The 13,398-nt window shown below is 32.2% G+C and overlaps 1 protein-coding gene across 6 annotated transcripts in view; it reads right to left on the bottom strand.

Moving 5' to 3' along the window:
* Positions 1–40: 40 nt before the first annotated feature.
* The window catches only part of LOC107039172 (monocarboxylate transporter 12), a 25,892-nt gene continuing 12,534 nt past the window's right edge, over positions 41–13,398 (bottom strand). For all 6 annotated transcript variants that reach the window (XM_015258659.1, XM_015258662.1, XM_015258663.1 and 3 more), the window contains 8 exons: positions 8,513–8,632; positions 7,407–7,550; positions 6,674–6,942; positions 5,501–5,784; positions 4,598–4,832; positions 2,887–3,052; positions 2,605–2,805; positions 41–228 (listed from right to left, as the gene is read on the bottom strand). In XM_015258659.1, the coding sequence (XP_015114145.1) occupies positions 71–228; positions 2,605–2,805; positions 2,887–3,052; positions 4,598–4,832; positions 5,501–5,784; positions 6,674–6,942; positions 7,407–7,550; positions 8,513–8,632 (1,577 nt within the window). In that variant the 3' untranslated portion in view covers positions 41–70. The remainder of the gene's footprint in view (positions 229–2,604; positions 2,806–2,886; positions 3,053–4,597; positions 4,833–5,500; positions 5,785–6,673; positions 6,943–7,406; positions 7,551–8,512; positions 8,633–13,398) is intronic.

Below are 13,398 nucleotides of genomic sequence, written 5' to 3'. Positions count from 1 at the left end.
ATATTTATATTATAAAGAAGATAAGGAATTACCCAGTAACTTTAATAAAACATAATATTTATTCATTTTCCTAGGATTGTACAGCTAGACCACTCGTTCTCTCCTCTTTCCTCCTGACTTTTCTTTGTAAAACAGGTATCAAGAATAATATGAGACCGCTGACAGCGATCATGACTCCGGCACCAACGAAACCGGGTTGGTAGGAACCTAGTCCGTCTTTGAGCCATCCTGAAACATAAAAATGAAACTGATTAAGTCCTATCTAGTCCCTCACTAAATGAACATTCCGTGTTCATCAAATTTGTCAATTAAATTGCGTGAGAAAAAATTGTTGGCATTTGAAGAATTTGAAAATACCGGGTTTTTTTTCAGCGACTACTTCACGTGACTCATTGACCAATCAAAATTGAGGATTAGCGGTCAAGCAGTTTCGAGATATTTCGATATAAAACAACTTCACGTTTCGTTCATCTTTAGTAAATAGGAAATAGGAATATAATGTAGATAATAAAACAAGGAGGGCGCCGAGCTTTCGACTGAAGAGATATGATTGTTTCTCTATGCGTTGTTAGTCTTTTTATCTTCCATCTCTACCAATTTCATTGGTAGTAAACTTCCGGATGGATCCGTTGCAATTCTATTTTTAAAAAATAATAAGAAGATGGAAATTCTATTTTGTAGTGAATAAAAAATTTCAGTTTTTGTAAGACGCAAATTCTCCAATTTTCTCAATTTCCAAGTAAAACAAGAGGAAATTTCGTGCCAAACTTCAGATTAATATGTGCCCGGTGGCCTGGCGTAGTGGTTAAGGCCGTTGCCTCACAACGGATAGGTTCCAGGTTCGATTCCTGGCCGGGTAGAATGGTGAGATCTAACCATTTTTAAAGTCTTGATCAATCGCCATATAGTCTCATCAGACTCGAAGCGATATAAAATAAGCATAAAAAAAAAAAAAAAAGATTAATATGTCAATTTTTTCCAAAGTTAGAGTGCAAAAACGGATTTTTAGCGAAAAACCGAAAAATAGAAATATCTCGAAAACTTTGTATGAACGGGTATAGATATTTTGATAGATTGCGATAGAAGACATCAAGATGAGTATTTTGGAAAAAAAAATTGAAATCGGTTGAGTAGTTTTTGAGATATTCAAGAATATAGATTTGGATACAAAGTCGAATATCTCCTAAACTATCCATTCGATTTAGCCCATCTTCAATACCAAATATGTTAGTGCCAAGAGGAAACTTTGTACCAAATTTCAAGTTAATATGTCAATTTTTAGGAAAACTAGAGTGCTAACAAAAGTTTTCAGCGAAAAACCGAAAAATAGAAATATCTCGAAAACTTTGTACGAACGGGTATACATATTTTGATAGATTGCGATAGAAGACATCAAGACGAGTATTTTGAAAAGAAAAAAATTAAAATCGGTTGGATAGTTTTCGGGATATTTGCAAAAAACGATTTAAAAGCAAATGATGATTTCTCAAAAATAGCTGAACCGATTCAGCTGAACTTTAGCACAGACTTAGTCCTCATTAATACCCATAAACTCACAAAATTTCAAATTTTTTGGAATTAGTTTAGCCCTTTGTTCGTTTAATTTTCTAAAAGTTGACCATCAAGTGGACCAAGTTTACCACGCGCCCATACATAAATGGTCCTCAAACTTCGTATTTTTACGTTTCAGTCCATTCTACATAGTACTAGTTTATTTTCCATGTATACCCTCTCGGGTTTTTACATTTTTTTCCCATCCCTCTCCCCTTTCAGTCCATTCTACATAATTTCCAGGCAAAATTAGAGAACCGAAAAACCGAATGATTTCAAAGCTTCCATTCGGAAGCAAAAGAATAAACTGATAAAAATAAACTGATAACAATAATAACATACATTGAGTATGCGATATTGTGTTGTATAACATATACCATTATATATGCCTAATGTATTATAATATAGAATAGCGGAGGTTGGGGTAAAATGGACACTTTTGACTTTTTAAAAAATGTTAATGACAGATTGAAATGGTGATGAAATTTAATAATTTTTTTTTTCAATGCAAACAACAATTGTTGCCCTTTATGATAAGTCTAAACTGAGCTCCATTGATAAATTTGTTTCTGAATTATGAGTAATTTAAAAAAAGTCCAAGGTGTCTATTTTACCCCACCCGCCCCTAGTATAGAATATAATATAATATGTGGGCGTCCACATGAAAAGGGCCCACTTTGACGGTATTGGAGTTATGTATGTTCCGATAATCTTGATCAGATTTCTCACATTTTGAGCCCAAAATCAACTCGATAGAATGAAAACTGACGTCAGTATCGACGATCAAAAATACAATTTAACATTGGTTTAAATGGGAGATGTGGCGAGAAAAACGTGAATATCTCGGAAACTAGATGCGACAAAGTGGGCCCTTTTCACGTGGACGTACACATATAGTATTATCGTAATACCTTTAATGTATGTTATCATCATTTATAAAAAACCTAATGACACAATACGCTGAATAGATTGGCTCCAAAAAACGTTACACTGGATTTTTTATTAGAGAGAATATGACGTGAAAGTAGTTTCATCGATTCCCCCGTAAATTACCTGCAATTGGGGGGCCCAGGAGCGACGCGAACCCTTGAAACAGTAACAAAAGGCCAAATGCATTAGTCAGAAGGTCCAGCCCCAGCAAGTCGACTAGAATCACAGACGTCAGTCCCACGTAGGCACCAGCCGTGAATCCGTACACAGAGGCATAAATTACGAACCAAGTGTACGAGGGACAAAAGGCTCCTAATACTGTTGCTGAAAACCAATACGTCGAAATTCATTAATCCCAGGTACGGGGCGGAGTGCGACCGGAGGTCTCGGGGGTGGGGCACTCACCAACGCCACAAATGGTCAGGCAGATATTGTAGACAACTAGGCGATTGATCCAGGACTTGTCTGAGACGTAACCCAGGACTATGCGTCCGACAGTGTTGGCTATACCTATTACTGATAGCAGGTATGAGGCTGATTCCCTTGATATTTGCACTCCTTCAGCTAAACCCTGGGGGCAATTAAAAAATTCAGTCATTTGGGGGCGTCCAGGTGTCTTACGATTTGGTGCAGATAACACTGTACAGTGGACATTGGGAGAAAAACGAAAAAATTCTCAAACAAGTCTTACTTGTGCCGAGAAAATAGATTCTTGAAAATTATCAAAAAAGGATTTTTTGTGCCAAACATGCAGAGAGTGCGCCGGAATGAAAAATTTTTCTCGCAAAAATAGATTTAGTAGTTGAAAAAAATTGCACTCTCTGTAGACGCAAGAAATGTCATTTCTAAAAATCTTTGTTTTATGCGGAACAAGGGATAGTAGTTTTTCGTTTCGGCTGTCTAATAATCACAGACAAGAAATGAACCCTTAAATGAAACAATAATAATGATATGATAGCAATCTTGTAACTTGGGGATAAAATATTTGTTGATAAATTGCCCTCTATGAGATATTTTCATCCTGAAAGGGCACCGTCTGGTGTGAATTATCCGCCTCTTGAGACAAATATTTCGTTGCTGTCGAAAGCAGAACAATTATTCATGTTTGAGACTTTCAAATTCGAACCAAACAAATTCTTTTTTGGCAATTTTCAACTAGCGATTTTGTTGGCCCAAACAAGACTTGTTTGACAACGTGTTCGTTTTTCTCTCAGTGTAGTGTTATCCTCACCTCTTTGGAGCATCTTATTTCATTTTGCTAGTCATTTGAATTGTTCACAAAAATGTATTTGGATATATTTTTTAAAGAATTCTGGGGGAAATAATTAGTAAATTAATGAGGAATGTTAATTCTCAAGTCAAAAACTTCATCGTTTTCTAATAGTTGAGAGAAAATTGCTCACGATTTTTTTTTGTGGGAATTTAATTGTCTAAAAAAAAGAAGAAACTAATAAATGTCCATTTGAAAATTCATTTTTTTCGATTTTTTTTCGACTTTTTTTTTCGAAAATCCGTTATTATGAGCATCTAGGAATAGAAAAAAAAATACTAGAAATACTCGTATAGGTAGTAAAAAATGAAAAATTTTGACGCTTAATAAATCAAAATCGGAGCAATAGAACTCGAGTTATTGAAAAAAAAATCGGAAAAATGTAAAAAAAATCTCCGAACTGGGCCGCCAAAAAAATCTGAAAAAATTTGAAAGACAGTTTTTCAACATCAAGATTCAAATTCAGATCTGCAAAATTGAAATGATGAAATAATTGTAAAATGTCTGCTCAAGAAAAAATAGACAGTGGATATCTTTAAAATTATTTAACAGGAATTATTTGATAGAGAAATGAATGAAGAAAACGCGCAAAAGAAATTTTTTGATCAGCAATTGTTCGATTATCTTGTTAACGAGTGATTTTAGGACGAAATATCCAAGAACATTTTTTGCACAAAATTTAATTCTCTACAAAAAAGTTCTTATGCCATTTTTACCAAAAATGAGTCCCTAATAAGATATCCACGAAATTATAAAAACAGCATTTCCGACTTGATTCGTTTCACAATTTTGCTTTTAAAATTTGTAGAAATTTGTTAAAAAAAATATCAAGTACCCTTCACTTACTATAATATACACATAAGGCACATTAAATCCGATGCTTGTGCAGAAGTTTGAGAAAACAAACAGCAGGAACACAGAATCCTTGAGTAACGAGAGTTGTAGCATTTGTTGAAAAGCACTCAGTGGTTTTGTGTGTTTGGAATTATTATTCTGTCCCTGTTTCTCGTCTATTCCATTGGGGAGGCTTGACAGCGATCCCCTGAGGGCGACGTGCAGGTCACGACATCCCAGAGATGCTCTGGAACACAATTTTTAAGCCGTTACGGGATTAATTTTTTGCTTCAACCCCGATTTTATGTTATAAAAATAAAAATATTGAATTTTTACCCTTGACTATTGTCATTATCTCGTTACGTAGTGGACTTACGACGAAACGTCATAAGATCTTTTTTGTTGTAAATTAAATTCTCTGAAAAAAATTCTTATGCTATTTTTTTCTAAATCCACTCATTATCGAGATAATTAACTAATTAATCACCAATAAAAAAAATCGAAATCTAATCCAAATTCTTTCTCAATCACGTAATTATCTCGTTAGCGAGTGGACTTACGATAAAATGTCATTCGACCTTTTTTGTTGAAAATTAATTTCTCTAAAAAAAATTATTATGCTATTTTCTTCTAAATCCACTCATTATCGAGATAATTAACTAATTAATCACCAACAAAAAAAATTGAAACCTAATCCAAATTCTTTCTTAATCACGTAATTATCTCGTGAAAGAGTGGACTTACGACAAAATGTCATTCGACCGTTTTTGTTGAAAATTAATTTCTCCTAAAAAAATTTTTATGACATTTTTTTCTATATCCACTCATTATGGAGACAATTAAGCAATTAACAAAAACCATTCTGTCCGACTTCACCTACTCCTCCACTAATTAATAATAATTATCATTATTTACGATCGTTTCCGGATGTTTTCGATGCTCCTCTGGTAGAGGATATCCTTCCGGTGCATGAGACCACTGCCAAAGTCCCTGGACCGATGAACGTGTCCAGTTTTGGAGATGAGGACTGGTTGGCTCAGTGCAATCCTCATTAGATTCGTCTCCTCGTTCCCAGGGACCAGGTGATATTTCGTGTGATTGACGTTTGTCACGCTATGGGGTCTGGCGAACCCGTTGGCTGACAGTCCATTCGTCTGAGGAACCTTCAGGGTCGCTGGCTCCTCAGGTTTCGTCAATTCCTGAAGGAATTTCAAGACATTTCGATCAACTCTTCAATTTAAAATGACGTTTTTCTTAGATTTTTTTTCAGGCTTTCACTTTTTTTAGTTGTAGAGGTCTTGAGGGGTTCTAGAGGACCCAGAAATACTTTTTCTATTGACTTGGTCGAGATTTTTATAATATGAACGGTAAAAAAAATACTTTTTCTATTGACTTGGTCGAGATTTTTATAATATGAACGGTAAAAAATGATGAAAGAAATTTTAGAGAATTTTGAGCATTTGACGAATGAGTTTAGCTAAAAAATCCATCTTTTGTAGGGAGTTAAATTCTCTCAACAAAAATGCTTCAATAGTGCCCTTATACCACTCATTAACGAGATAATTCTCTAATTGAAGGCCCGGGATTTTTTTCATCTTTCGTAATCCAAAATTGTCAATTGAGTGCATCATGTAGAAATTCCCAAAAATTATGATAGAATGATTAAAAAAATAGAAAAAATTCTGAACTTTTTCAAAGAGCGTTTATTCAATTTCTTGTTATTCAACTTATTTTGAATATAAATTAAAAATCCTCTTTGAAAAAATTAAGAATTTCTTCTACTTTTTTTAATTATTCATTCATAATTTTTCAAAATTTCTGCATGTTGCAGGACTCAATTGACAATTTCAGATGACAAAAGATGAAAAAAACATCGAGATAACGTTCGAAAGATAGTACACCCGGGCCTTAATGCAATAGTTGAATCTACAATTTTTATTGTTACCGTAACTATTATTTTTTTGACAATTCCCTTGTAGTTGCAATTACCATTGAAATTTCTCTGAGTGTAATAGGTCGATACAACCCAAAAAATCGAAAACATAAATTTCAACGATTACAATGGTTCCATTCGGAAGCACAAATTACCATCATAGGAATATCCATAATCTTTCGCACAGGCTCGAGGGGTCGGAACATGATCCCAAAGATAATGCAATTGAGCACGAGTGCAGATGCAATGAGCATAGCCCCCCTCCATCCGAATTCCCCAATGAGATATTCAATAAAGGGTGCAAAAACAAGAGTTCCCAGGCCAGATCCACAGACGGCTATTCCAGTGGCCAAAGAGCGAAGTTTCTCGAAGTAGCAGGTGACCGAGACTATCGCCGGGAGGTAAACAAGGCCAAATCCAAGACCTGGAACCAGAGAGCACGCAATCTCATCTGTTTTAATGGCAATTTTTTTCCATCAACTCGTTGGATGAGAGAAATTTCATTAATTGAGAGCTACTGGGGTGATTATTAAGGGGTAATTGAGGATTCTTACCTAGTAAATTGTCTTCCACTCGCTCAAGATTGCAATTGAGAAGTTTATAAATTTTTAGATATGTTTTTTTTTCATTTAAATTTGGGAGGAGTTTGATAATTGATAAGAATTAAGTAATAATTAATCACTCAATTAGTTTATTATTTTATTTACTTGTTTATTGGATTGTTTTATCAAATAATAGTTCAATTAATTTGGTAATTAATCAATCAATCAATTTAATCCGTGAAAGAGTAATTAATTAGCCGAGGAATAGTCACAGTGAATGGTTTTTGAATGAAGAAAATTTAATGAAATTAGTAACAATAAATTTAATAATTCAGACAGCACTTACCTGTTCCCAAGCCAATGGTGAAGTACAGGATAATTATGTTCTGGGCGAAGTAACTTATTAAGAGACAGATGCTGGCGAGAATTGCACCGACAATTGTCACCAGACGACATCCATATTTGTTGACAAAAATACTGGAAATTGGTCCTGAGAGAAACAGAAAAATTCTACTAAATCCAAATTTCAAATTTTAGCGTCAATTTCAGCTCGAGTCATTACGCAAATTCATTTATTTGGTAAAAAATCAATTAATTAATTTAATTATTAAAAAAACCATTTATTTATTTATTCATTTATGAAACAGTTAATTAATCAATTAAAGCCCGGGTGTACTATCTTTCGAAAGTTATTTCGATGTTTTTTTTCATCTTTCGTCATCTGAAATTTATTTATTTATTTATTTATTAGCGAACGGGCGCTTCGCGCCCGTCGCTGAATTAGATTATGTTGTATTATATTAATTTATTTTATTTTTTTCATTCCAATTTTTCTTTGCCGTTAGATTAAATTAAATTTATTGGATTCTATTCTCACTGTAGTATACAAATTGTGGGAACAGTTTTTCTCATTTTCAAATGAAGAGATATTTATGTTAAATATCTCTATATAATATATATATATCTATATATAATATCAGTATAATATAATAATTCCTCTCAATGAAATCAGATCATGAAAATGAAATTTTTCGTTTTCATGATCTGATTTCATTGAACGGAAATGAGAAAAATGCAGGGAGAGATGATCAGCAAGAAAATAAAAGAAAATTTTTTTTAATTTTTCTGAAAAATCAAAACTGATTTTTTTTTAATGACGAAAAAATATCAATATGATAACATTCGAAAGATAGTACATCCGGGCCTTAATTTTTTTAAAATGCTCAAAAAATGTCTTTTAACATTTGAATGATTCATCATTCAATTTTACTCATCAAATTTGTTGAATTGGTTTTATAAAAAAAAGGAAGTGATTAAATAAATGACAAATTAATTATTGAAATCAAGCCATCATATCGAGAAATGACGACTCAATCATCATCGAAGGATGCAGTATTGCCATCAAAATGTCATCTCCATTTTACCAGGAAATCAGAATGAAATGCCACTCACCAGAGCACAGAGTAATTCCAACGAGAATAGAGGCGATCCACGCTGTGGCGCCGTCTCCCGCTTGGAAATAATTGCGTAGCTCAACGTGAAATACACCGAATGAGTAGGTCACACCATCCGCTGTAATTCGAGATGTTGAGACATTAGAGAAACATTAAGTCATTGATCCATTCAAAATCATGAAAAATCAATTTCAACAATTATTAATCTGGTTTAAACAATTATTATTTTCTATTATAAAAAAAACACCTGTCGCCACCAGTACTCCATCGCCGCAATTAATGATTTATCAATTAAAAATACACGCCAATTATTTTTTTCATTTAAAAAAATGAAAAAAGAATAGAACTCATATTTTTTTATGTGATTTCACTTCATAATTTTTTTTTATATGAAATTTTTTCTTTACTATTCAAAATTAAATTAAATTTAAACAAATTTTCAATAAATAAAAGGGACAGAATAATAATTTCAAACAAAATCAAATTAATTATGGGGGTGAACTTTCATCATTAACTTATTTTAAATTATTAATTAATGATTTTTCAACTGCTTCCAAATATCTAATAAAACTCGTCAGGGCCAAATTAATTAATCTACAATAATCAACAAATATATCATCACAAGTAAATATTTCTATCTGGAGTAATTGTTAAATTATTTTTTATAATAAAACGAAAAAAATATTTCATTTGATTTTCAATCAATGAAAAATACTGAAAATCAAATATAATTTATTTCATAATTTTTCTTCTCAGTAAAATCATGTTTTAATCGAGAAAAAAATATGAAAAATTGATGAAGATTATCTATAGGGACTTGTGCCATTCAATTAATTTCTTTATTTACAATCTTCAGTTGAAATAACTCAGAATGGCCGAATGAGTAGGTGACACCAGCCGCTGTAATTCGAGACGCTGATACTAAAGAAAAACATTAGTTCATTGCTCCATTCATCAAATATCGATTATCTCTAATCTAAATAATTATTATTTCCTGGCATAAAAAAATAATAATATTTCTTTCACTTTACAATAATTTTTTAATCGAAAACAAATAATTAGAACGTAAAATTCATGATTTATATGAGCTTTTATCTAATCAATATTTTATTATGAATTTTAAAGAACATTTCGTTCTTTCTTCATTCATGAAAAATTACAAAAATACAACAAATTATTTTTTAATCATATTTTTCTTCTTGAAATAATTTTTTAATTGATAAAAAAATCAAATAATTAAAATTCATTATTGGCGTGAACTTTTATCATTAAATTAATAATTTGTTATTAAATAAGAGAAAAAAATCTAATTGGTTTTCAATAAATAAAAATACTAAAATAAAATTGAGTTGATTTGAAAATTTTTTAATCTTAAAAAAAAATGACGAACTAATGAAAATTATCTACAGACTTTTCTCATTCAATTAATTCTTACTTTAGAATCCTCAATTGAAATAACTCATAATGAGTTGAAATAGAATGAAACTAGTGACAATTCCCCCGAAATCCATTATCAAATAAACCCAAACAATCATGTCCCATTGATCTAATTTCACGCAGAAATTTCATTCTTTGTGTTACGACAATTGTTTAATGCCGTTCTTTGTGATAATTTCTTCGTAATGAGGGTATTATGGTGTTGCTCTTTGAGCGGAGCCGAGGGGTCACGCAACAAGTGTTGCGGAAGTGGGATTCATTATCAAGTGTTTAATATCATTTATTAGGCTCTTTGAATCATCTGGGGATTCACTGTAATCACAATAAAATATTTCGACACGATAATAATTGTGCTGTTATCCTAGGAGTTGATAATAAATTTGTATAAACAAGGGAAAAACCGAAAGATAATTTTGAAGGATCGAAAAAAAAAGAAATTAAAATGATAAACAAATTATCAATTATAATCAAAATTGAAATAAATTGAATTCATTATAATTAAAAATAATTGGAGATGATTTACTCCTGAATTATCATAATCGATTATAAATTCTTCACACGAGTTTTTATAAGTCATTATTTATCAATTATTTATCATAATTAAATTGATAAAATTGTTAATGCGTTTGTAATAATTAATAATAAATTCAAATAATTTTATTAACAATGAAATAAATATATGAGTTTATCAGGTAATTTCCAGTGAAAATATTGTTGACTAGGGGACTACATCACTTGCTTGCTCCGCTCACCAACCCTCACTTAACCCTCGTGACCCTTAATCTAACCCTCATTACACTTATTCTGACCCTCGTGATCTTTAATCTGAATCTCGTAACCCTTAATATGAAACTTGTGCCCCTTAATCTGTCCCCTGTGACCCTTAATCCGGCTCTCTTGACCTTCATTCTGACCCTTGTAATTGTTATTCCGACCCTCACGACCCTTATTCTGACCCTCATGACTCTTAATCTGACCCCTGTGACCCTTAATCCGGCCCTCGTGACCTTCATTCTGACCCTTGTGACTGTTATTCCGACCCTCACGACCCTTACTCTGACCCTCTTGACCCTTATGACTCTTAATCTGGCCCTAGTGACCTTGAATCTGATTCGTGACCCTTAATCTGACCCTCGTGACTCTCATTCTGACCCTCTTGACCCTTATTCAGACCCTCGTGACCCTTATTCTGACTCTTAGAATTTTATTTGATTAAAATTAATCAAAAAAATTATAATTGCTGTAAATGTTCGCTTGCCCTAAATTGGTAAGAAAATTCTGATAAATTCTCCAAGAAAACTGAATCACTCCGCAATTGGTTATTTTCCACAACAACAATAATCCCAATCCTATGAATTCAAGAACTTTTTTCAAACTTTTTTCTTTATGATTTTCCTGCAGTGACTCATGAATAATTCACTCATGACATTTTTATCCCATTCATTCATCAATTCCTGATAACCCAGTGGTTGTCTAGCCGTTTCCGTTAATAGTTTATTCTTTTTCGTTAAAATTTTTTTAATGAAAAAGTTAAATGTTTTTTCGGAATTTTTTCATTCCATTCGTTCATTTCGAGAGGTTTTGGGACGAAATCATTTACCAAAAAAATTTTAACGAGTTTATGGAACAAAATTATTTACAAAACAATTTAAACAAGTTTATAAACCTCGGAAGACATTCATAAAACAGAAATGAGTGATGAAAAATTAAGATTCAACGAATTCAAAGACTTTTTTCAAACTTGTTTCTCATGATTTTCCTGCAGTGACTCGTGAATAATTCACTCATGATATTTTTATCCCATGCATTCTTCAATTCCTGATAACCCAGTGGGTGTCTAGCCGTTTCCGTTAATAGTTTACACTCTTTGTCGTCAAAATTTTTTTAATGAAAAAGTTAAATGTTTTTTCGGAATTTTTTCATTCCATTTGTTCATTTCGAGAGGTTTTGGGACGAAATCATTTACCAAAAAAATTTTAACGAGTTTATGGAACAAAGTTATTTACAAAAAAATTTAAACAAGTTTATAAACCTCGGAAGACATTCATAAAACAGAAATGAGTGATGAAAAATTAAAATTCAACGAATTCAAAGACTTTTTTCAAACTTGTTTCTCATGATTTTCCTGCAGTGACTCGTGAATAATTCACTCATGACATTTTTATCCCATTCATTCATCAATTCCTGATAACCTAGTGGTTGTATAGCCGTTTCCGTTAATAGTTTACACTCTTTTTCGTCAAAATTTTTTTAATGAAAAAGTTAAATGTTTTGTCGGAATTTTTTCATTCCATTCGTTCATTTCCAGAGGCTTTGTAACGAAATTATTTACCAAAAAAATTTTAACGAGTATGGAACAAAATTATTTACTAAAAAATTTAAACAAGTTTATAAACCTCGGAAAACATTCACAAAACAGTAATGAGTGATGAAAAATTAGGATTCAACGAATTCAAAGACTGTTTTCAAACTTTTTTCTCATGATTTTCCTGCAGTGACTCGTGAATAATTCACTCAAGGCATTTTTATCCCATTCATTCATCAATTCCTGATAAGCCAGTGGTTATCTAGTCGTTTAGGTAAATAATCTTGGAAATATTCCCATGGATAATCTCATTTTCCCCTTTTCAATGGCTCCATGGAGATATTGACTCGCGTCGATAAGGGATTCTTTATCAATTTTTGTTCGCGCTTTCCGGCTCTGTTGAGGACTCGTGTATTCGGTTAGCGTGAGGGTGCGGACATGTGACGAAACCTTCACGGAAATTCCAGTGGAATTTTAATCATTAAGAAGCCGTCTTTTTTGTTAATAGTTTCTTAATGAAAAATTTCAATGCCTTTGGGGAATTTTTTAATTCCATCATTTATCAAAAACATTTTAACGAGTTTATATTTAAGGCCCGGGGGTATACTACCTTTCGAATGTTATCTGGACTTTTTATCTTTCGTAATCTAAAATTGTCAATTGAGTGGTACATCATGTAGAAATTCCCAAAAATTATGATAGAATGATTAAAAAAATAGAAAAAATTCCGAACTTTGTCAAAGAGCGTTTTTAATTGAGATTCAGAATGAGGTGAAAAACGTGAAAATTACAAATATCTGATTCGCTGTGGCAAATTATCTATTAGCTGTCATTTTCCATGGTGGATAACAAAACACTAATTCCTCATGGGAAGTGACAGCTAGGTATCTCAATTTTCAAAACACTGGTATGTAGTCATCTGCCATTTTTATGTGATAAAAGTGTGATTAAAAAATTCTCCAAAATATTACAACTTTTTTCAAAGAGCCTTTTCCGTAATAAATGTCTCTGTGCAGTGTGGGAAAAGATTTACGAAATCAGTCTTCCCCCTGCATGATATTGGGTGACAGGCCGCCATTTGTCACCGTAAATCAGATACATTTTTCAATTTTTTGTTATTCAACTTATTCTGAATATAAATT

This window comes from Diachasma alloeum, unplaced genomic scaffold (assembly GCF_001412515.2).
Source record: "Diachasma alloeum isolate Michigan unplaced genomic scaffold, Dall2.0 Dall_scaffold_00294, whole genome shotgun sequence".
Classification (NCBI taxonomy): Eukaryota; Metazoa; Arthropoda; class Insecta; order Hymenoptera; family Braconidae; genus Diachasma; species Diachasma alloeum.
The sequence above is the reverse complement of the archived record's forward strand: the minus strand, read 5'-3'. Positions and strand labels throughout refer to the sequence as shown.